The following is a 24,327-nucleotide window of genomic DNA, read 5'->3' as shown; positions in this document are numbered from 1 at the left end:
TTTAGTTTTAATGAAGTCTAATATACCTTTTTAAAAAATTTTGTTGCTTGTGTTTTCAGAGTTTTATCTAAGAAAATCATTGTCTCTTCCAAGGCCACAGGATCATTATTATAAGAAAAACTTATTTATGCGTGTTTAATATTATGCCAATTGTTCTATTTATTTTTATTTTATTATTTTATGTTTTTTTAAATTAATTGCGATCTGATTTCTAGGTAACTACTAGCTTTGTCATTATCCAAGATTGGTTGTCATGTTTATTCTAATTCTAAATTTAATTATCATTATTAAGACCAGCTATTGTTTATTGAGTTCCTACTATGTGCCATAATTTTATATTCTTCTAATCCTTCTACCCACTACAAGGCTAAATTCACTACTATTTATGTTTGAATAAACTGAGATTAATCGCGATCTTTTGAAAGAACTGCAGAAGGGCACAGCCAGGTTCCAGTTTCCAGGTCAATCAGACTACACAGCTGGCTCAGAGATACATTTCCTCTCCAGCACCACCCTGTCTCCTAGCTACTTCTGTTAGCTCATTCCACACTTTAAGGCCTTGTCAGTGTTGAGCAATTCTTTTAGATCTTCCTAGGCTACTTTGACCCATGGAGATATCTTTGTATTATTTTTTCTGTCACTCACATATCACACCCTAGGCTACGGCCATTGGTGTTATTCTTTTAATGTGTTCTTCTCAGAATATAATCAGTACAATTTTTTCCACCAGGTAGGTGTTCAAGAGATATTGCTAATGTTGGTATTGTGGTCTTGTAGTAGCATGATATTCACTGATAAACACCTTCATGTTAAGATTTTTTTTTCCTATTTATCCAAATAGTTTTGGATGTTCAGAAAAAAAATCAATCAGAGGCATAAATATGATCAGAGAACTTAAACTCTTAGTTTATAAAGTATAAGAAACTGAGAGAATAATAGAATCCAGGTTTCTTGCTGAATTTCCCTTATGTTGAAATTGATAATACATAAACACAAAAATTACTGGGGATAGGGAAGAGGGAGGACACAAATTTTGTAGGACATTTCTAACTAAAAAATTACTTTTCTTTTTAATTTCCTGTCTTAAGTATAAAGAAAAAATGTAATATGCCTATGTTTAATGTTATATAACAGAATGCTTTAAATTATATATACATTTGAACTCACACACAAACATCAAAGAAAAGACATTTTTCTGTTAACTAGGAGATAGTAACTCAAAGTACAGGTTAAATGTCCGCAAGGAAGTTCACTCAGGGAAAATGCTTGAATTAAGTCAATATTTAACCCGAATCTTCACTGTCATAAGACTCTGCTTCATATCTTTAATCTGGAGTACTGATGTTATAACCTTCATGACGAATGCAAAACTCTTAATCTGAACCTTTAGATAAATGAACTCATATCCTCAATCTGCTAATGATATGCATAAATATGCAACTTTATCTACTTTTTTTGGCACTTCTACAGGCTGTTATAGCATTTTCACAAAAGTAGAACAAATCTGCAATAGAAATATAAAGGTTAAGCCAGGTTTAATTGTGTTCTAGGAGCCATCAATTCAATCAGAGAATTCCATGTGGAATTAGAAACATCCCACATATCATTTAGAAAAAAAAATAAATTAATTATGCCAATATACATTCCTGTTTACTGTGCTATTTTTATGAAAGATGTTTGCTGCCAGATCTAATCTATGTTTCTCTATAAAGGACCTTTTACTCCATACCCTGATACTCTATATAGATAAAATTGAAAGTGAACTTAAGAGTAGCCTTGATTAAAAGAAAATATTTCAGCATTTGGATGAATGTGCAGTAAATAAACAGATTTTTATTTAATGAAGAAAATCGGGATGGGTTCAGGTTAAATTATCTTCTAATATGAGAGTTCATGAGTTCAAACTGTGCTGTGTAACTCTCCTAAGTGCTGTACACACATCAACTCATTTATCCACACAGAAATATTGTTGAGGTAGATCTTATGTTATGCTTCCCATTTGCCAGATGAGAAAATAATCTTCACAGAGTTCCCTAACTTGCCTGGGACCACACAGCTAGTATGAAATCCAATGAAGCTTTAGATCCAGTGCTGAAGCCAAACCCTGTGCTAATTCCATTAAACTAACAGTTGGAAGGAGGACATTATAAAGGAAAGATTGGGGGATTTGCATATTCCCGCTAATTGAATGTCATCAATTTGTAGATGCTTCCTTTCTTTATGGTGGTGGCAGAACTCTCTCCAATGTGTCATGTGATAGGAATTGTTTCTCATAGGAAGGCTTATTTGCCCAAGCTGTTGCTCTCTTTGGGGACTGAATACTAATTCTTAGACATCTGAAAACTTGAGTCTGGGAGTTGAATACTAATACTCTTCTTGCTGTTTCCATGGACCCCCTCTCTTCTGTTTCAATGGATCCTCACTCTTCACCAAACACCACAGGGTATTACTGCTGCCTCTCCCAATGTTCTGCTCTCAGTAATTTAGCGCTTACTTAAGACCCTCTTGATACACAAGAAAAACACAAACCAGAACTGTTAGCATTTCAATTTTGAAAGTAAGATGGTCTCAGTGAATTTCTTTACTCTATGCTGGAGGCAGGGACATCTTATCTTTTGCTTTTTGAAAAATGAGTTGGACACATGATAATTTTCTGCAAATGTATGTTAAACTGACCTGCATTTCTCAGTGCATATCCTAGCTCTCTCTTCTAGCTATGCAACCTTGTTCAAGGTTCTTAGCCTAGGTAAGACTCATGTTTCTCATTTGTAAATGAGAATGACTCTGCCACTTCAAAATTATTGTGGGAAGCATACCATATAATTAATGTACAAACCCTCACACAGTGCCTGATGCATAGGAAACAATAAACAAGTTATTAATGTATTCTGAATCATAAATTAAAGATTTTAATATGTGTTTTCCACTTTTATATTTTGCAGAGGTTTCTGCTCTCTTTGAGGCTGGCACTTCGGTTACTTACATGTTTCAAGAACCCTACCCAGTAACCAAGAATATAAGCCTGTCATCCTCAGCAATTTACACAGAGTCAGCTCCATCTAAGGAAAACATTGCATTTAGTTTTGCGACAGCCCAGACACCCAGCCTCTTGCTCTATATCAATTCTTCTTCTCAGGACTTCCTGGCTGTCCTGCTTTGCAAGAATGGTGAGTATTGGTGGTATGAAGCCTGATAGAATATCATGCTGGTCTATAAGGACAAGGTATGCCATGTAGAACTCTGCATAATTTCAATCTAAATTTGGCCCTACCTAGACAGCTTATTTCCAGACCTCCAGCCAAACTCTTGATTAAACTTTACCTTTATGAATTGCAATTGGTTTTCCAGGCCAGTGTCAATTCATTGCTGAAGTCTCAAATGTATTGACTTAAATTTGCCTCAACTGTGCAGCAGTAATTATTATTTATTCTGTGCTTGAATTCATTAAGAGTAAAGGAGAAGATCATAAGCATATCTAAATTTCAGAAAGACATTTGTCACATATATCCTGTCATCTTTACTGCAGTCTCCTTTACTGAAGGCTGTTAAAACAACTAGCATAAATGCAGGCTGTATTAATAGAAGTTGATTGCCTAGGTCTTGGAGAGAAGTAGCATATGTGAGTCATAACCTTGTGGAATATGGTCTCTGTTCTGAGGATCAGATTTTGAAAAGAATGTGGACAAAATGGAATATGCGAAGATAAGAGGGAGAAAGGAGCTAGAGAACCTACTTCATAGGAGGGATGTTGAAAGATACCTGTTTTGATAGCTGTTAGAAAAAATCAGGTTTTCTTCCCTGACTACTTAATTCTACCCTGAAATAATGACTATTAATATAGTTGTAGCCATAGACTCTATGATATCAAAATATCAGGGGTGTAACAATTATTAGGATGGGCAAAGAGGGCAAAGATGTGGACATCCCTGTATTCTGGTCTCGGAAAACATTTTCTTGTGATCAAGAATATACTTTTCCTCGTCCTGTAATTTGCTGGCACAATGAGATGAGTCTGGGCTTTAGAAACATCCACTATGGAGATGGGCTGTGGTGGGACACAGGAGGAAGGAGGCCTGTGGTGCACATCATTCACTGCGTCCTCTACAGACCTTAAGCAGAGACTCTAACTATCTCTCTTGGGGGTTCATTCTTTGCTTCCTTTTACTTTTTGAGGGCTTATTCTTTGCTTCATCTTGCTTTAACTATTTATAACATTGAACATAAAGAATGATGTAAAGATCTAAAGCAAGGATCAATATTGGTGGACCTCTGAGTTGAATCAGGCCTAAAGTGCAATAATAATAACAATGTCCAACTAGAAGTAACAGGATTCATTCACTCTAGGAACAATATGATGGAAGCAAAAAGGGAAAGAGAAACTAGAATGATAACATCATTCTAAGACTTTGTTTTTGAAGAGCCTACAAGAGAGGAAGGAAACATAGTTTATTAGACCTCTTATTAATCAGCAAATCTTTGTATGATTGGAACCATTATATAAGCATGTCAGTTCTTAAACTGGGACCCCATAATGTCTCTGTGAGATTGATAAGTCTGGCTGAGGACACTGAGGCATGAATTAACTGATTAATGTAGGCCAGCCAGCTCATTCATGACACAGGTGGGGCTAGAAGACAGAACTCCTTCTATCCAACCCGACAACATTTCCTCTAAACTAGATGTGGTTGGATTATAAGTAAGATACTTCCAGAGCATTGAAATACAAGATTTCCCGCAAAGCATCTTTTGGGGGTGGTCTCAAAGGCACATTCAGACTTGTCAGGTCATGTCAATGGATATAGACAATAACAGGAATCACTATGTCAGACTAAATATATGTCATTCTATTTACTCTATTATAATATATGTACATATAAATAAATGTACACACACAAACATATATATATATGTGTATATCTATCTATCTATCTATCTATCTATCTATCTATCTATCTATCTATCTATCTATCTATGCTGGGCACTATTATAATTAATTCACACAGCACTTAATCCTCGATTGGTGGTATTAACAAACCCAATATCTTACAGTTGTAGAAACTAAGACAGATAGATATTAAATATCTTGATTAAAATCCCACAGCAAGTAAGGAGAAGAGCTGAGTTTAATTCTCCCTCTTAAGTTTGATAGCATATTCTGTATTCTTCACCACAAGAGCTAAACTGTGTTATTTATTTTTGAAACACAACATGTTTTAAATAACTCGAATTTATTTAATTGAAAAGCATTCTTGAATTCTGCTTTATCCCCTATTTTCTTATACTCTAAAGCTAAACTTGATCCCATAGATATTTACATATTTTTAACCCTGGCTAAATGAAAGAAACAAGGAAATACTTGTGTCTTACTTATCGGTTTGTTTGTTTTAAGCTTAGATCTCAGGGTAAGTGTAAAAGCAAAGGCTTGCACCTCAGTCTAACGGGAAATGGGTGTCCAAGCCATGGTTAGTGATGGAATGCCCCCTCCCCTCACTCAGCGTCAGAAAGTCACCCCTGCACATGCCCTCACCCTGACCCATTCCCTCACCATTGCTCTAGGGAACTCTTATTACAGTAGTCAGTGGTGGCTGACTCAATGATTCAGGTTCCTGGACATTTCCTGTCATCTCTCTTTACTACAGTGGTGCAACTAAGATACGTGCTTCTTCATTTATTAGTCTCATTACATAGTATCAAGGACTATGGAAACCAACAAAGATAAGCAGGATAGGATTTTGTTTAAACATGATTAAAAAAAAAAAAAAAAGGACTCAAAAACTGCCTTAAACTTTCTGGAAGTCAGTCTAGATATATGAGGAAGTGAGGTTGCCCAGATTTCTCAAGCCATCTAAATAGAAGTTAAATTTTACCTAACTTTGAGAATGAATCTCCTAGGAATTGGGGGATTATAACAAGAGAGTAAAATACCTTGAGAGATAATGAATTCCTTGACATTGGAGGTCATCAAATAATAATTAAATGAAAGTTTATTAAATGTGGAAACCTTAATAAGAATTCCAACAGTGAATGACAGAGAAAAAACTTCTGAGTGTCTTTTCAGGTATTAGATTTTGTGATTTCTTAATCCTTTCTTGTATAGTCTTACATTTATATTTCTTTCTGCTAGGGTTTCAGTTGCAGACTGTGAAATACTTTTTATGGGGAATTAAGAATCGGTACCTTTACAGCTTGTTCCCAGTATGTTAATAGTATTCAGCCACTGACATAATTGCCAGTGAATAATATTGGTGACACTGTATTATAAAGAGGTAGGAATATTCTTACTGTGACTTGGATACACTTTGGTGGAAAATACACCTCTGAAAATACTAATGGAAGTTAAGAATATTTACAGATTAAAAAAAGAGAGAGAGATTAGGGCAGCAAAGATGGTAAAGGGTTAACTGAAAAAAGCTTTTCTCTGGAAAGCTTGTAAGATTGATTCACACCTCTCTGAGATGGCGTTAAGAGTCTTTTGTTGGTACAGCTTTCTTAACCTTACTTTGATTTAAGACACCTTTGAGAATCATGTGGGAATTATGATGAGAGGATCACTCTTAAAAGGAGTTCTTTTTGTTCTCCCTAGGAGGAAGAAAATGCCCACAGCCATGTCATACAAAATGGCTAGAATTGCAGCACTCTGGGTTAAGAAGTCAGGGGTGGGGAAGACAGGTAGATGAACTGTGTAAACACTGAACAAAAATTTTATCTTGCAAATTTATTTAATAAGGGTGTCCAGGCCAGAGGAAAGAAGACCAATGTGACTCAAAGTCATGTTTGCAAGTCTCTCCCTGGAAGGGATTGGATTTGACAGGTTCTTTGCCCTTTATCATTTTTCTTGAAATTTCTCCAAATAGAGACTTATCCGGGTTAAGCTGCTACTATCATTTCAAATGAAAACAAGAAGAACGAAAAGGAAGAAAAAGATTTTAATTCTTGGTAAGAAAGAATAGAGGCAGAAGAGGAGACATTTCTGGGTCACAGGGTCCTTAGGAAGGAGAAGTTATAATTCCATAATCTGGGGCTTTGGCCCACAGGCAACTTCTCAGAGATGTGGCAATTGGAGGAGAAGGAGCATTTGAAAGAGGCAAAGATAAGAGTGTTCTAAAGATACACTTCTTAACTTTCACAGCACTTTATGCTCTGCCTTCACCATGGCGCTATGGAAATATCCTTTGAGCTTTACACTTTACTATTCACAGAGTGTCTAATATGTGGCCGACACTATTTTATGTACTGGAGAGACTGAGATAGACAGGAACCCGCTCTGCCTTTAAGGATCTATTCTGGGAATGAAGATATAACAAATACTAAGGATGCCAATATAAAGTAGATGCTAGAATAGATTCTGTTAGAGGTAGAGTAAGGCAAAGATGGAAGAGTAACCAATTCTTTCTTCAAGGGAGTCAGAAAAGGCTTTGTAGAGATAGTGACCCTTGTGTTGGGCCATGAAAGATGAGTAAGTGTTCTCTAGGCAGACATTATTTTCTAAATCCATTTATTCTCATTGCAGATAGATAGATAGATAGATGATAGATAGATAGATAGATAGATAGATAGATAGATAGATAGATAGATAGATGGATAGATTTTCTTTCCCCAATTTATTCTCCTTTCTTCTCTTTCATCATAAGTCCTTCTTGGCTCCTTGATGGTAAGAAAAAAAATCAAATATAGAATACATGCTAACTTTAAGGCCATCAATATGTGGTGAGATCACTTGGGTACAAAATCGAAATAAGGCTTCCATTCACCTTCCCATGGTAGCTGCCCAGCTGCCTTCCAATACTGAATGGTTCCTCTGACTTTGCTCCTTTTTATTTATCTTTTTAAAACATATACATTCATAAGATACACTGTCTGCATTTGGATTGCACAAACCTTGGAGGGAATAATGATGAACCTAGACACTTTACATTTCCAACAGACTGACTCCAGGGAGACAGGGAAAAGGAGGGATCCAGAGAAGAAGCATCTTCAACAAATCTCAACAGGCCAACCCTAGGACAATCCCCGATGCTGCCGCCTGCCACACATTTTCTGATAGGAGCATATGGCATATGCTTGACTTCCTCAGAGCAGCAAGAATCCTGAAAAACAGCCTGAGAAAAGCATGCCTCGGAGGTCTTTTTCCTTGGTCTTACTACTCCCTGACCACTCCAGTCTTTGGGCTTGTGTCAAGCAACACTTTGCTACTTTTGAACTTAAAATTCTCAAGGCTTCTGATATCTCCCAGACTCTGTTTAGGTTGGTTTATTTCCTGTATTTCTGGGCTTTCCGATAATCTCTTGCTAGGTGACACCAGGTCCTGCTGGCAGGTCCATTTTCCATTTCAAATTAACGTAGTTATGAAACACCGTGACTCTGAGAGGGCAATCAAGAGTCCTTCCTCCTCACTTCTCCCTCCTAGAAGAAGGACAGTGATATGGGAGAGAACAAATCGCATCTCCAGTATCATATCGTTAATCCACTGAGCCAGGGGGTGGGCCCAAGTGAAGAAATGAAGGCATGATGAGGATTTTTTATGTTGTGGTGTGTTCAAATAGTCCTTGAAGATTGTTATGGACAGAATGGTCTCTCCCTCCCTAAAATTAATATGTTGAAGCCCTGAATCTTCCTGTAGCTGTGTTTAGAGTAAGAAGGTAATTAAGATTAAATAAGATCATAAGAGAAGAACCCTGATCTCATAGGGTCAGTGTTTTTATAAGAAGAGACACCAGAGCTCCGCTCCCGCTTCCGCTCCTGGTCCTGCTCCTGCTCTGCCACATGAGGACATGGTGAGAAGGTGGCTGCAAGCCAAGAGGAGAGTTCTTACTGGACACTCAATTGGCTGCTGCCTTGAACTTACTGGCCTCCAGAACTGTGAGAGAATAAACTTCTCACTGATGTTTGAGTCACCAGTCTATACTATTTTGTTATAGTAGTTCAATCCATCTAAGAAGATCAAATGAGACAATGTAAGTAGATGTGCTTGACAGATGTAAAGAATAAAACACTGCATTTTATTGATGTTTAATAATAATAACAATAATAATAATAAACAATAATATGGAAGCTACTAGGTCATGCTGGCAGTCCTATCCTCAGACGGACCATCATTGTGAAAAGAAAAAATGCAAGCTCGGGTTATATGAGCATAATATGAATGTCAACATTCAGGATAATTGGGATTCAATTTTAATACAAAGAGGACATGGAAATCCTCCATTGTCTAGAGGCAGAGCACCTAATGGGGGGATATTGCCCTGAGGAAGGAGAAAAATGAGACGCAGGGTTCCCACCCAGTGCAGTAGCTGCTGTCATTAGTCACAGGCAGCCGTGTTTGATATACAAAAGCATGAAAATGGAAAACTCTAGTCACAGCTTTCCCAAATACTCTCTGAACCAGATCTTTGGGGAACTTGTATGATGTGTCTAAAAGAAAGACAGATAGAAAGAGAAAAAAAATATATATTTAAATGGCTGAAGTGCAAGGTATATGCAAAGAACTAATGAACTCTGCTAACTACAAGGCTAGGCTCGATGATGTACAGCTGGGAGACATGGCTAAACACATGGAAAATTCCCACGTCAACCCCAAGCACTCTAGCTGTGCGGCATCAAGGAAACCAAACTAGAGGCAGCAACAGTGGCTGAGCCAGTGCTCTAAGGCCCTGAGTGAAAAGCTGTAATCAAAGATGAGTATGGAAATGAGGCTAAGAAATACAACACAATACATTTAACTCTACGAACATCCATTTAATGCCTACTATATGCATGCGCTAGAACTGTCATATCAAAATACCACAGTATTAATCTACAGAATTTATTTTCTCACAGTTTTGGAGACTGGAAATCTGAGATCAATGTGCCTACAAGGTTAGTGTCTGGTGAGAGCTATCCCCTTGGGTTGCAAATGCTTACTTTCTCTCTGTGTGAGCACATAGCCTTTCCTCATTATGTGTGTAGATAGAGAAGAGAGGAGAGGAGAGAAGAGAAGAGAATCCAAATATGCTTTCTGGTGTCTTCTGAAAAGAACATTCATTGTATTGTATCAGAGCTCTACCCTTATAACCTCGTTTAACCATAATTATTTCTTCCGAGGCCATATCACTAAATACAGCTATAACTGGGGGTTCGGCTTCAACCTATGAATTTAAGGAGGACACAAACATTCAGTTCATAATACACGCCATGTGCTATATGATTTTTTTATGAGCACATACATGTCCTATGGGCTCATAAAAAAAAAATGAATGTGGTATATTTGGCTTCAAGGAAATTCTTGAAGTTGGATTCCAATGCACAATTCCCCTTCATAATGTCAGTACCCAGCTCATAGTTGGTCTCAGTATTCTTGGATGCACTTATGTACTTTAAATCTAGTAGGAGAAGAAAGTACATACCTAGAAAGTGTAGGAACACCCCCACAGAGTCAGGAGAAGATGTCATGTGGTTACAGTGGGGCCATGTTGAGAAGAGAAGACAGCTCCTCTCAGTGCATCACCAAAGACTTCTTAGTGCAGATGGGCATGAAAATAACTTATATTATCTGAGTATTAATGTTCATAATACTGTTCTTCCTGAGATTCCATTTCGTCATCTGTAATATACATGTGGGAGGCAGGGTGGTTTAGACAGCTAAGGTCTGTGGAGCCTGCAATATTTTTTATTATATTTTCTGAGGGCCTTTAGGATCTTCTTACTTTGTGCTTTCCCAGCTTAAATAACCCAGAAATTTTTCAAAAATTGAGCAACTGTTTGTTTTTTTTGATGAGGCTAGTTACTTACAACTGTACTGTGAGAATCAAGAAAATTGTTATTTGCTTGTAGGCTTCATTATGAAAAGAGAAGAGACATGAACTAGGTGCCTTGGTTTCTTCATCTGTAAACTTGAGATAATTGCAATTGTCAAGGGTCTCGTAGCAGTGTCATTGGGGATTAATGATATTCTGTTTGTAAAGGATTTGAAAAAACTCAGATAAAAGATGTGGGAAAAACACAAAGAATGGTTATTACAAAACAGAACAAAGATCTTGCTAGTTACTGAGCCACCTTCATTTACTTTCTAAATTTTTTTTTTTTTTTTTTTTAATGTTTAAGCCGGGGGCGGAGTGAATGAAGGACTGAATGTTTAGCTTTTGGTCTAGAACTCTAATTAGAAGCTTAAGGATTAAGAAAGTAGTTAAAGTCTGTGTGAAGAAAGCTTTTCTCAGAGAAAAGACATATTTTTATTCTTTTTAGACCACTTGACCTGTAACACTGACATCTTGAGATGTGAAACCAATTCAGCAGGAAGTCCAAGTTTGGGGCTTATTCAGTTTCTCTGTGCAGTTAATTACCTTTTATTTAGCAAGTAAGTCTTGAATTTTCATTATTTCTCTTAATTCAAAGTAATAGATTTTTTCCACTTTTATAAGTAGCTTGACCTTTTGATGTTTAGAAATAAGGACTCTGGAAATGGAATCCCCTAACCTAAAGCTTCAGTGGAGAGGTGGTGAATAGGTTTTCAAGCTTGCGAGTCCAGTTCAGATTCCCAGCACCACCCACAGGAGACCTCCCTTGGTCTCCCAGCTAGAAAACAGAAAATAGCTAATGCTTATCAAGCGCTTAATGTGTGCCAAGATGCAGTTTCAGTACTTTGTATATGTTGATTCATTTCATTCTCAAACATGCTTATGGAGTTACCTCTAACATTTCCCCATTTTACGGATGAGAAACCTTAGGCACAGAAAGGTTAAATGTCTCATCCAGGAAGACATAGCAAGGAACCAGTGGGATTAAAAATCAAACCCCACCAGTCTCACTTTTTAACTTATAATTATTCTGCTCTATTCTTTGACCTCTCATTGCACTGTGTACTACTCTCACAGAAGCGATCATTTTCTCTTGGTGATAGCTTTCATGTAGGTTATGTGCTCTGTCAGAAATGTCATATTCACTTCCTGCAGTCCTCCACACTGCCTTGTTTACAGAACTCTGTTTAAAAGATGAGTCAGGCAGAAATGATGGGATAATATATAAGGATACTTAAAAATATATTGCCAATAAAAAAGGGTGCAGGACATCTCCTTATATTTGGTAAATTGTACTTTGGTGTACACTGGAGCACACAGGACTATCAAGTGAAAAAAAATTACACTCTTATAGATGCCAATTTCTGTGATGCAAGTTGCAGGGTACAGCTACTGCCCCTAGCTCTGAAACTAGCAAGCTAAATTTGACAGTCACTGTCAATTAACATTTTTAAGTGAAATAGCACATGAGGGAGTGCTACTTTCTTGGAACAAATGGTTTTAATATTATTAATAAGGCTAGGCAGAATATTTTTGGTTCAGAAAAATCATATGTAATACATGCATGTTCTTATTTAAACATAAGAGATGAATGCATAAACTTATTATCCTTCTCTTCTTAAATTCCTCCATAATGACATAGAGAAATTAAAATATATTTATAAAGGTAGAAAGTAAAAAAAAAAAAAGCGGAACTTAGGAGGTGTAAGAAATATTAACACATTTTAGAAATCAGACAACAGATGAAGGAAGAAGGCTGACTTAGTTATAGTCTCTGTGTAAGCATGAAAATGGAGAGACAGCTTGGGAGAGTCTCAGCCCTGGGTGTTCCATACTCTATGGTGTCTGGAACAAGCCATGATGTCAAGGGAAATGGGGTAAAATTTTTACAAGTAGCTTCTAACTCTAGACCCATTTTTTCCTATCCAGGCAGATAAGCAAGTTCCTTTCCACCTCCATTCCAGCAGTCCAGATACATATTCTGTAGCACATAACAACTGAACCAGAGTTTTCAAAGCTGAGGGCATGGCTGAGAGACAGAGTTTAAGACAAGCATAGAGTGGCATTTGTACACTGGGCTGTGGGACCTTTGGCCTTATTGTTTGCCTTTGTCCAAAAACAGAAATGAAATGACATCTGTACACAGGGCTGTAGGTCCCTTGGCCTTATTTTTAACTTTCTTCCAAGAATTCTTATAGTTTGGCTTTTCTTTCATCATTAGGAGATGAGATGTTTTTTTCCATAGAAGAACTGAATAGTCCCATGAAAATATATGTGGGATAATTAGAGTTTTAGAAATGTCCCATTGAAAATAATAGTTTTTCCATATCATCAGCTGAAAGTGAATCCTACTTGTTGACAAACTCAGCCACTGCACATGGAATCTTCAATACAAAATGCAGTGACTCCATCACACTGTGTACAGATAACCAGGGCCATCAGCTAGTTCAATAATACCTCCAGGTTGGAAGATAAAGACCAAGCAAATGAACAAATAATGATAATTGGATAAAACAGAGATAATACAGGAGACAGAAAAAACATAAAAGATATAATATCTTCATAGAAGTAGTAGAAATATAAATCTATGAAGCAAGAACATGATACTTTAAAATAAAACTGGCAAACAATAAAAAAAGAACCCTTGAAGGTGCAGGGAAATCTTCCAGAACGTTGAACAAAAATGCAAAAAGAAAAATGGACAATGAAAACAAAATAGAATATCAGAGGATCAAAACATGATGTGTAATATTTAATAGGATTTATAGAAAGAGAGAATAGATGGGGAGAGGACATTAGCAAAGATGTAATAGAAAATACTTTATAGAATAAAATAAATCCGATGTAAAAGTTTGCTTCCTTACCCAACACAGTGAACAGTAAAAGACACACTCTAAAGCAAACACTAAGTCTGCTAAAGGCAGGACCAAGAAGACTCAGACTAGTAGGGAATGTCTTCACAGAAGCACTAGCAATTTGAAGATAATGGAAGACCATCTTCACAATTCTTAAGGAAAGTGGTTTTCAAACTAGAATTCTAAACTTAGTCAAATTATCAGTCATGTGTGATCGAGGAATAATTTAATACATAAAAAGGCAGAGGTATCTTGTGTCATTGTCTAAGACTTCCTAAATACCTTTACTGAGATACTACTTGATATGCATGTTAGTTATCTGATTCTGTATAAAAAATTACCCTAAAATTTAGCACCTTAAAACAGCAAATACTTATCACTTTATACATTTTTGTGAGGGTTCAGAATTATAGTTTTAGTTTAGCAGGATGATTCTGGCTTACGGTCTCTTTTGGAATCAAACTCTTGGCCAGGCTATAGTAATCAGAAGGGACCGGACAATCTGTTCCCAAGCTTAAGCCTGTGAAGGTTGACAGGAGCTCTCAGTTATTTGTTGTTTGACTTTTCAATAGGGCTGAACAGACAACATGTCAGTTGGTCTCTTACAGAGAAAGCAGTGAAAAAGGTGGGGAGAGGGAGTAAGGGAAGGAGGGAGTGAAGGTGGGAGAGAAAGAGAGAGAGAGATGAGATACAGAGAGAGAGAGTACCCAAGAGAGAACCTAAATTTTTTTAAAACCTAAACTCAGCAGTGACATCTAGTACATATGATGTGGAGGGAAGTTACACAAAGATAGGACTACTTGGATGATGGGATCATTGGGGGCCGTCTTAGAGGCTGCTTGCCACAACATGATTCACCAAAAGAAAGAAGTATATAAAAACAAAGATATGGGCTCTTGGAAACAGGTCAGCCACCACAAAACAGGCCAGGTGATTCATGATTAACTGCCTTGCAGGAATCCTTGTGAGCAGCCAGTCTAGGCTAATGGTTACCAATTGAGCATAGTTTTGTCTTCCAGGGGACACTAGTAAAATCTGGGGACATTTTTACTTATCAAGATGAGAAGTGGTACTGAAAAGAAGTGAATAGAAGCTAGAGAGGTTGCTAAACTTCTTAAAGACCCAGTATATCACCACACACACACATATAACACACACACACTCACACTCACACTCACACACACACAAACACACATACACACAAGAATTATCTGGCCCAGAATGTCAATAACTATAATGTTGAGAAAACCTGAACTCGATTGAGGCATATGATAGAGGGCTTTTGGAGGGAGGCTCTTAGAGAAAATATGTAAGTCATAGACACCAGCAAAAATGATATTGATGTCAGACAAGACAACAAGGACTTTGAAAAGCAACTTAAGCAAAATTGTGGCATACTTGTATTGGAGGCCTGAGGAGGATGAGCCCATATGTGACTGGGTCCAAGCAAGGTAATTCCTCATCTAATCATTATGGGAAGGGAAGGCAAAAATATAATATTTAAAATTCATAAATCAAGAAATAGCAATATATTTAATAAAGTTGAAGGAAAATAATGACTAAAAAAAAAAAAAAACTGAAAGAACTAGAATAATTGAATGTGAAGAGGAGGACCTGAGCTTAGGAAGGAGTAGGGCTGGACTTGCTTCCTCAAATTGTCTTTCTATACCATTTGGCTTTTAAAATGTACTATTTTTATAAACTGTATTTAAGTGCATAAAATAAATTCATTATTTGAATACCAAGAAGAAAGTATACAGTTTTATTAATAGAAAACAAGTCCTTCTTCCTACAAATGAGTGCATATAAATATGTAAAAGACATTGGCTGAAGGCACATTTGATGATTATCTGCACAGTTGCACACATACCTCATTTTCATGTTTTCAATTAGTGAATTGAATCCTTCCATGAATGAACGGAAGGATAAATGAATAAAATAATTTAATTAGAAACATTCAATGTAACAAATGATTTCACTTCCTATTCAAATAGTCTATGCCAAGACCACTAAGAAGTGTCCTCATTACCAGATGTATTTCGGGCCTTAACCTCCATGAGCTTGTTTGAGTGTGACTACTGCTCCTCAACCTCCTGTATGTATGGATATTTCATCCTATAGCAGTTTTGGCTCTTTTTGAAGAAAGAATACACCGTCACTGAGATATGTCATCTATCCCCGTGATTTTAATGTGTATATGTAGACCTTTGTGTCTTTGAGAGAATTGAGAGGCAACTTCACTCAGCTGTCCCATAAACTCTTCAAACTCCATATGTTGTAAATTGACCTCAAGCTTAACCCCACTTCCCAAAACACTCACATGTATTTACCACACATGCACACACATAGACTTCTAGATCTTTTCTTGCTTGAGTTTTCCCTTTCTCAGAGAAATGCTCTACATTCACTCATATGCCCAAGTCAGAAACGTATTTCACCACCTCCTCCTCTTTCTCACGCCTCCAGAGTCCATTGATTACCAAGTTTTATTCAGTCTCCTTGCATTGCATTGCATTTGCTTCCTTTGTTTCTTTTATATCTGTCCAATTTCTTTATGATCCCACTATGGCTATCTTTGTTCTGGCCACCTTAATCTCAGAGTAAAATTATTGCAGTGATGTTCAAATACTTCTCCCAATCTTTAGGACTGTGCCCTTTTAATTTTCTGTTCTGACGATGATGATCTTTTTAAAATTTAAATATATTCATGTCACTCATTTTCCAGTAGCTCTCCATTGCCCTTTGGCTAATTTCCAAACTCTCCTCAGTCCTAGGTTTTCACTTTCCAATGAAATTTCAATTCTTATCACTTTCAAACGCCACTGTACCCTCTTCCCATATTGAATTATGTTCAGATCGTTGACTGCATCATCTTTTGTTTCGCCTCTGGGTAAGCCCACATTTTGTTACCTTTGCTTGAAACATTCTTTCCTTTCACACCTTCATTTCTTCTTTGCTGGAAAACTCTCGTTTCTTTAGTTCTAAATTCAGTGTTACTTCTGGGAAGCATTCCTGGTTCCCTCCCAAAGATGGTGTTAAGTGCCCTCTTAAGACTTCTGAGACAGGCTGTTATAGAAGTGATCTCTGTTAACAATCTCTGTTAACTTGTTGGATCCACCACTGTAACACTAATTCCAGGAATCAGCACTGGTTGAACACCATTCACGGGTCCAGTATCTACACACAATAAATATGCCGCCATTATAGAGACAACATTTAATGACAATAGGGCACACAATATTTTCAAGCAAAAGAGTCTTTTTAGAAGCATATTTTTATGGTTCATCTTTAAAAGAGTTAACTGTGGTATCTTTATGGTGCACTAAGGCACGGCTCAGAATCAAAGAGAATAAGTTAAATTGGATAACAACTTTACCTAAAAGCATGAGGCTAAAATGAGAGAAAAACTTTAAGAAGTAACAGATACTAAAAATGGATTATTCTTATCCTCTTATTTCTAATTTTGATAGTTATAATTCCTCTCAAAGCCTGTTAAGTCTCTGAGAAAAAAAAAAATCTTAAAAGAGGCAATTTGAAACAGATAAAATGTTGCATTTAGGAAGGATAGAAGGAAAAATGTGACCAAATCATCAGCTTCATAATGGTAATACTGTTGGATTTTAGTTGTTTGTGTTGCCATCCTTAGGTGGGACTTTCAAAAAGATAAACGAGATAAAAGATAAAATGCCTGAAGTTTCAAATGAAAGCACAACAATAAAAATCAAAGAAGCAGCACACATAAATCCCTTTGAAGGTCCTGATTTCCAGCTCTCTGTAGCAATAACGGAGTAAGCCTAGGTGTCCTATGACTTAGGCCACTGACATTTGTCAAGATTTTCAATAAAATGGCAATGAAAGACTAAATCCATGCAAGGTGGGAGATAAATTAGCACACAGCCAAAAGTACTAGAGAAATAAGCACTGGTTCGTAGTTGAAATATTTTTTGATAAAGTAATAATCCCCTGTAATCTCTCCGGCTTTAAATAACAGCCGGTCTTTGTGCCGGCAGTTTAATTTTGTTGGCTGCCCTTGTCTTACAAATATATTTAGTGGAGTCTGGAATATCATTTTGTGCTGAAAGCTGAAGCCTTTGTCATGCTGAAGCTGGGCAAAGGCAATAAATCAACAATAAAGTGAAAAGGAATAGAAATGGGCAATCGGAAACGTATTTCCCAGAGCAGGTGAACAAGCTTTCTTCTCCTACAAGCAGGTGTATTGCATCAGTCATGCCTTCTTGTTAAGTGCCTCTGTTGTAATATTGACTTATATCTACAGTGTACCCTAGTTGGCATTGCTCCAAAGTGCTTAAGATGCATCTATGGGAAATATATACTGAAAATAGCATCATGAAAATATATTACCCATTTTTTCTTTTCTTTTTTTTTTTCCTTTTCCTCCTTTAAGATTAATCCCAGGAAATTGCTCTGAGATATCCAATCTTAGCTTCTTCCCACTCGTTTCTTCATTTGTGTCTGCCCAATTAATAAATGAATTTTTGAGATACAAAACCAATACAAATTTAAAATTACTAAACCAGGACTAATACACTCCATGATTTACATGTGCCAAATTGGTTATTGCTGAAAATGGATTACAGAGACATAATAATGAGATGCTTGTATGATTTTGTTTTAAACCTTTAGCAACAGAAAAAAATAACAATCACTATGCTAGAAATCTAGAAAGCTGGGTTTTTGTAATAGCTTCCCATTGCTGAGTAATACCTTTTCATAAACTCAGCGGCTTAAATGAGCCCGCTTTTTTTGTCTCACAGATCCTTCAAGTCAGGAGTCCAAGCACAGTTTATGTGGGTCTTCTGCTCAGGATTTCAGACTGCAATCAAATGTTAAGTGGGCTGGTTTCTTATCAGAGTCTCCACTGGGGAATGATTTGCTTCTAACCTTCCTTGGGTATTTGGCAAAACTCAGTTCCTTGGGATTTTAGAATTGAGGTCCTGGATTCTTGCTGGATGTTCACTATGCATTGTTCTCAGCTCCTAAAGGCAGCCCACAGATCCTGGACATGTTTGTCTCTCCATAGGCCCTCACAGTTTGCTTCCTCAAGCCAGCAAGGGAGCATCAGCATCTGTATGAATGGATGAATCTTGAAATGTTATCACAGGAGTGACATCCTATTATCTTTGCCATATTGTTTGTTAGAAGCAAGTCACAAGTCTCACTTCCACACAAGGTTTGTGATTCTGTAAAGGACGTGAACCCAAGGCTCCCCTGAGAGTCTGCCTACCACATTTCCAGTGCTTCTTGGTCATTAAAAAATTGAAACTCTTGTATACTCATTCAAAGCAATAAGAATGCATAAAACAAAATTTATAAACCTTACAAATTCTGTGTTGAAAGATGCCAGACATAAAAATGTGCACACTCTATAATTTCATTTTTTTAATAAATTTCAAAAAACATGCAAAAATTAATCTATACTATTAGAAATTACAATGGCGGTTAACCTTGGGAAATAGTGAGAAAAAGGGGATGTGAGGAGACCTATGTGATGCTGCAATGTTGTCTCTTAAACTGGATGGATTCCATTTGTGAGAATGTCATCATGCTTATGACGTGCTTTTTTCTAAATATAAGTATAATTATACATTACACTTTAATAAAATTAAAACAAAACTAAACAAAAATTCCTGGTACCTTGAACTAGTCACTTAATTTTGATAGGCCTCAGTTTTCTAATCCTTAACATGAGTTTGGCCTTGATTTTTAATGCCCTTCTGACATAATGTAGTTAGTGTCATATAAAATATTGAGAGGGCTATAACACTCATTGTATGACTGTAAAATGCCCAACATTTATATTATCTTCAATACAGTTCTTACTGAAGGAGAACATTCAGTCTACACATTCTTAGACTTATAAAGGATTGGCCTTGGGAAATCAAATTAATCTCAATGAACATATGTTTTCGAAAGGTCTCTTCCAGCTCAGAAAATATCTATGATTCATTGATTTAGAAATGTCTTCAAATCAAGCACCAGCGGGAAAGCAAGGGTGGAGTCAAGCAATGGGAGGAGTCTGATCTGGAAGCAAGCATAAAGGGAGTGCATCTTAGAGAATATAAAACAATAATCAAACTGACAAAAAAAAATGGGTCCCCTTTGATTATCACCATGCAAATGCCATTTTAGGTGATGCCATTGATCTAATACTCTTGCACACCTTGACAGCTCTGCCATAGTTTATAACTTGGTACATCACTACCAAGAACTGTGTTAAGCACTGGGCTGTAGAAATAGCTAAGATAGGAATCTCTGTGCTGGAAAATGTGACAAAGAAGCTGAGGAGATAGATGTGCACCAGCTAAATCATATCTATTCCAAAGACTCCCTTCACTGTAAGGTCTGGATTTTCAAAAAACACAGGACACTTAATGTGTCATAGCCTTATTTGCCCCTCAGCTTCCTCCTCCAAGACCCACAGACCAACTGCGAGCTCTGGAACTATTAGGTAAGTGGCTCCCAGAGATGCTTGCCTAAATTAAAAGTTGCAGTAAACTCATGAAATAAATTTTAAATTTATTAATTATTTGATAATCTCTATAACTTTAGAAAGGACTCTACATCCAGGCGCTGCTGACCACTATTAATGCCCCAGGCTCATTAGTGCCCACTCGGCTGTTGTGAGCTCCTGATAGGTCTCTCTCCCTGTGCTCTTGGCCTGTGGCCACCATGCACTTTCCAGGTAGCACTCAGCTGTATCCCTGTACGGCACAAGGACCATGACAAGACACCTCACCTCAACACTGTGCAATGATTTTTCCTGTCACTCAGAAGGAAATCCAGGTTTCTTTCTGAATCCAATAGAACGTACATGATCTGGCCCCTGCTGCTGTCATCCCCAACATTTCCCACCTTCTCTCCTTGGCCTGGCTCACCTGCCTTCTTACCATTTCTATAATATGCCAGCAGGCTGATGCTTTGGGCTTTGCACTAACTTTCTCTCTGTTTGCAGCCCTCTTTTACCAGATGCCTCATGCCTCAGTTTCATTTAGGCCCCTGTAAACATTATTTTGTCTGAGAGTCCTTCCCTGACCACAGGCTATCCAGTATGAGGACCGGAAGGAGCATGGTTTATAAAGACCACAATGTCTCTGAGTCAAGCCCTCCCCTTCTCTGTCTGCCTTCTATTCTGCTTGATGTTTCTTCATCAACTTATTACCTGGCATTATGTTTTACGTTTATTTTTGTTGCCTGTCATCAGAACTAGAATGTAAGCCCTGGAGGGCACAGACTTTGTTTATTCGTATCTCCAGAACCTAGAATGGCACTCAGCATGTTGTAGACATTCACTAAATTATTAATTGAATTAATAACTGAAAGTTTAGTTTAGCTTTTACATAAGTCATATTAGCTCTCCACCATCACCACTGGGGTTCCTGTTTCCTACTGGTATTTTTTTTTTTTTCCTAATAAATAACATGTCAATATGGGTCTATTAGATTCCATGCTCTAAGTTTGTTAAACTTTTTAATCATCTTTCATACCAGAATTTCATCATAATTTTATGTTTTAAAAATCAGTAAAAAATTGTTGATGTTGTTAATGGAGTACCTCCATGAAAAAGTATTCAGCGACACAGAATCAAGGGAAAGAAATAAAGCAGACAGAAGTAAAAAGAAGCTAGAACAGATATATATATAGGGCTTCCCAGCCCTCTTCTCTGCTAGGTTAGTGTGGGAAGGTTTAGATAGGAGTGTTTTGTAGTAAGAGTTTTGAAACTCCTGATTTGTACTTTTCCATTAAAATTCTTCACTTTTTTCATTACATTATCCTATTTAACTTTTTCTCATTCTTTGAGACTAGCATTATGGATAATTTTAACCAATCTAATTAAACAAATAATTATAGTCATACTATTGTGTATTAATGGGATGATCATCTAAAAAAACAATGTGAATGCCTTTGCATGCATTTTTTATGAAAAAAAACATTATGCAGTTAGCAGCCCTTGACAACTATGTGAATTATTGTCATTTTTGAAAAGTATTTTTGCACCCCAAAATTAGGCTTTTCTTTAAAAGACAAAAAAGAAAAAGAAGAAGAAGGCTGCAGACAATGAAATCGGAAACACATCAACATCTCAAATGATTTCTAGGCAAACTCTGAGTCATTTCACTCCCAATCTGTGATATTTATACAGCAATGCAGATGCTATGTTACTCACTTTCAGAGCACTTGCTAAAAGGCTTAGCTTATATGAAAAACTTCTGTGGGATATTCTGTTTAAACTGTGTGTGTTTTGACTGCTGAGAGAAATTTTTTTAAAAAAAGTTAAATCTGGCAGAAATTGAGTTAGGTGCATCTTAGCTGAAAACTTCAGAAAGATGATATTTAGATAGTTATCGATCCCCAACTGTATCTTTGTGTGCCCAGCATTGTGTGACAATGTGGGGATGAAAGCACTCTGCTTGTTCTCAGGGAGCTCATAGTCTTACCAAATAAAAATAACACACAAAAAGAAATACAATATTTTATCATAAACTCAATGATTAGTGAAACCAATAATTTATCACCAATGCAAGGAAACTTCTCACAGAAAAAGGGGGTGCTAATTATAATTTCACCCTCATAACTTGTGTAATTTGATACTGTTCCTGGTCACTTTAGCTACAATTGACAAACCCAGATATGGGGAATGATTCTGGGAAAGCTATCTGAGACATCAGATCAAGTGTTAAAGGAACACAATGCATCATTGTCATATTGTTCTTTAGAGGACACTCATAATATATTTCTGAGCTATTGTGTTGGCTGTCCGGATGATCTTCTAAGCCTGACCCACTACAAAATTCTTAGTCTTCCTGATCACCAGCAGCTCCTATTCTTGTAAGTCCCCTCTCCACCTTCATACATTCTACCTTCTCAAAGACCTTCACCACACTAGTCTCATGCTGTATAGATTCAGTGCAGAAAGAGTTACAGAATAAGGTTTACAAGCATTTGGGTATTAATCCCAACTTTGTTGCAAACTAACCCTGCAAATTTTTGCAAATCAGTGAATGTCTCTGACCTCAATAAGAAAAACTTGTGTCCCTGCTCACATTGTTCTTTGGTGCCCCCATCAGACTAAAGTGAGGTATAGTAGATAGAAACAGGCAGATTTAGAGATGAACCCCAGTTCTGACATTTATAAGCTGATGACTTTGGATAATTCCCTGAATGTGTTTGAACCATGGGCTCTTTTTTTTTGTAACAACTACAGAACCACAGAAGGCAGCTATAGGACTGTCAGCGATGATGAGTAGAATACATGAAGTGCCTTAGCAGAGTGTCTACTGTGAAGTACACATGAAGTGCCTAGCAGAGTGTCTACTGCAGAGTATGTGTCAATAGCATAGTGAGGAGCCGCTGCCATATTATTACTAATGTAATTGCTGACTGCAATACGGGGCTGGCAATGAACAATAGTTCTTACGTTCTTTTAGATAAGGGACTGTGCCCTTTCCCACAACCATCTGGGAGCCGTCATTCCTTTTTTCAATCTTTGTGTGTTATTTTCAATGTTCTTGCTAAAATGCCAGAAACAGTTTGCTGTTCATTCCTCTGCTGCACTCCCAAACAGGAAGTAGCATACTTGCTGGCAGGTGTTGGTTATTTGACTGAAGGAATAAACAAAAAGCTGTGATGACACAGTTTGCTAGAATGGTTTATTTATTGTATACAATGAAGGGGGTTTATTAGTTACCAGCTCACTCTAAAGGGTGCCCAAGGCAGAACAGTCAGAAGAGGCATTACTCAGTATTGGCACCTGGTGAAAAATGGCATGAGAAAACCTGTGTCCTCTCAATTATTTAAAATACCATCTTGTTCAGAGATGGCAACTTTCATGGCAACTCCTACTGATTAGTAACGGCTGCTCTGGGAACAGTTGGGAAGCTACTTGGCCCTGCTTCAATGAAGGACATGATTGATTAGTGGCGTCTGCCAGGGATGCAAGGGACAAGTGCACATATGTTCATTTATAGGCGTACCGGTCTTAGTCCCTGAATTAATTGCCTGCCCACAGGGCTATCATGCAAGCAAAAGATCTTATGCTTTATTTATTAATTTATCCATTTTCTAGTAGTTCTTGTATTCCTAGATCTAACATACTTTTATAAGACCTGAGAGATAAAAAAAAAGATTAATTTAAATTAATGTTGTTCTTCCCCATCTCCCTTTTTTCTTGAAAACTATAGACTTCTATTTATGCAAATATTACAGATACTCGTATATTCTTTTTAATAATATTTTTTATTTTTTAAGCTGCTTATTTATTCTTAATAATCATATAAATGAGAGAATAGCCAATAAAGAAGACAATGTAAAAGTTGAGAATTAATAGATAAATTAAGATAATAACTATTTAAACTATATATATTTAAAGTTCTTGTAAAAATACCATGTTCTGATAAGGTATAATTAACTATTTTTTATCGCACAGACCGTAAGATATATATGATCTTTTCTCCTTAATCACAGATGGGAAAATACATTTATATTCTTAAAATAACTGGAAAACTAATTTATTTGCCTACAATAGAAGTTATTTACTATCTATATTTTTCGTTGAACAAATACATATTTGTATCCAGATATAGGTATATCAGCATTGGGAATTATTTCATATAATTGTTGAACTAAAATCCTAGTTAAGCATAGTCTCCCTCAGGAAAAGCCCTTGTAGGTAACAGGGGAAA

General features: G+C 36.8%; 1 protein-coding gene across 1 annotated transcript in view; it reads left to right on the top strand.

Moving 5' to 3' along the window:
* The window catches only part of CNTNAP5 (contactin associated protein like 5), a 587,467-nt gene that overhangs the window by 488,446 nt on the left and 74,694 nt on the right, over positions 1 to 24,327 (top strand). The window contains exon 19 of the mRNA XM_023532684.1: positions 2,943 to 3,167. Coding sequence (XP_023388452.1) covers positions 2,943 to 3,167 — 225 coding nt within the window. The remainder of the gene's footprint in view (positions 1 to 2,942; positions 3,168 to 24,327) is intronic.

The sequence above is a fragment of the Pteropus vampyrus genome, unplaced genomic scaffold (genome assembly GCF_000151845.1).
Source record: "Pteropus vampyrus isolate Shadow unplaced genomic scaffold, Pvam_2.0 Scaffold87, whole genome shotgun sequence".
Taxonomy (NCBI): domain Eukaryota; kingdom Metazoa; phylum Chordata; class Mammalia; order Chiroptera; family Pteropodidae; genus Pteropus; species Pteropus vampyrus.
The sequence above is the reverse complement of the archived record's forward strand: the minus strand, read 5'-3'. Positions and strand labels throughout refer to the sequence as shown.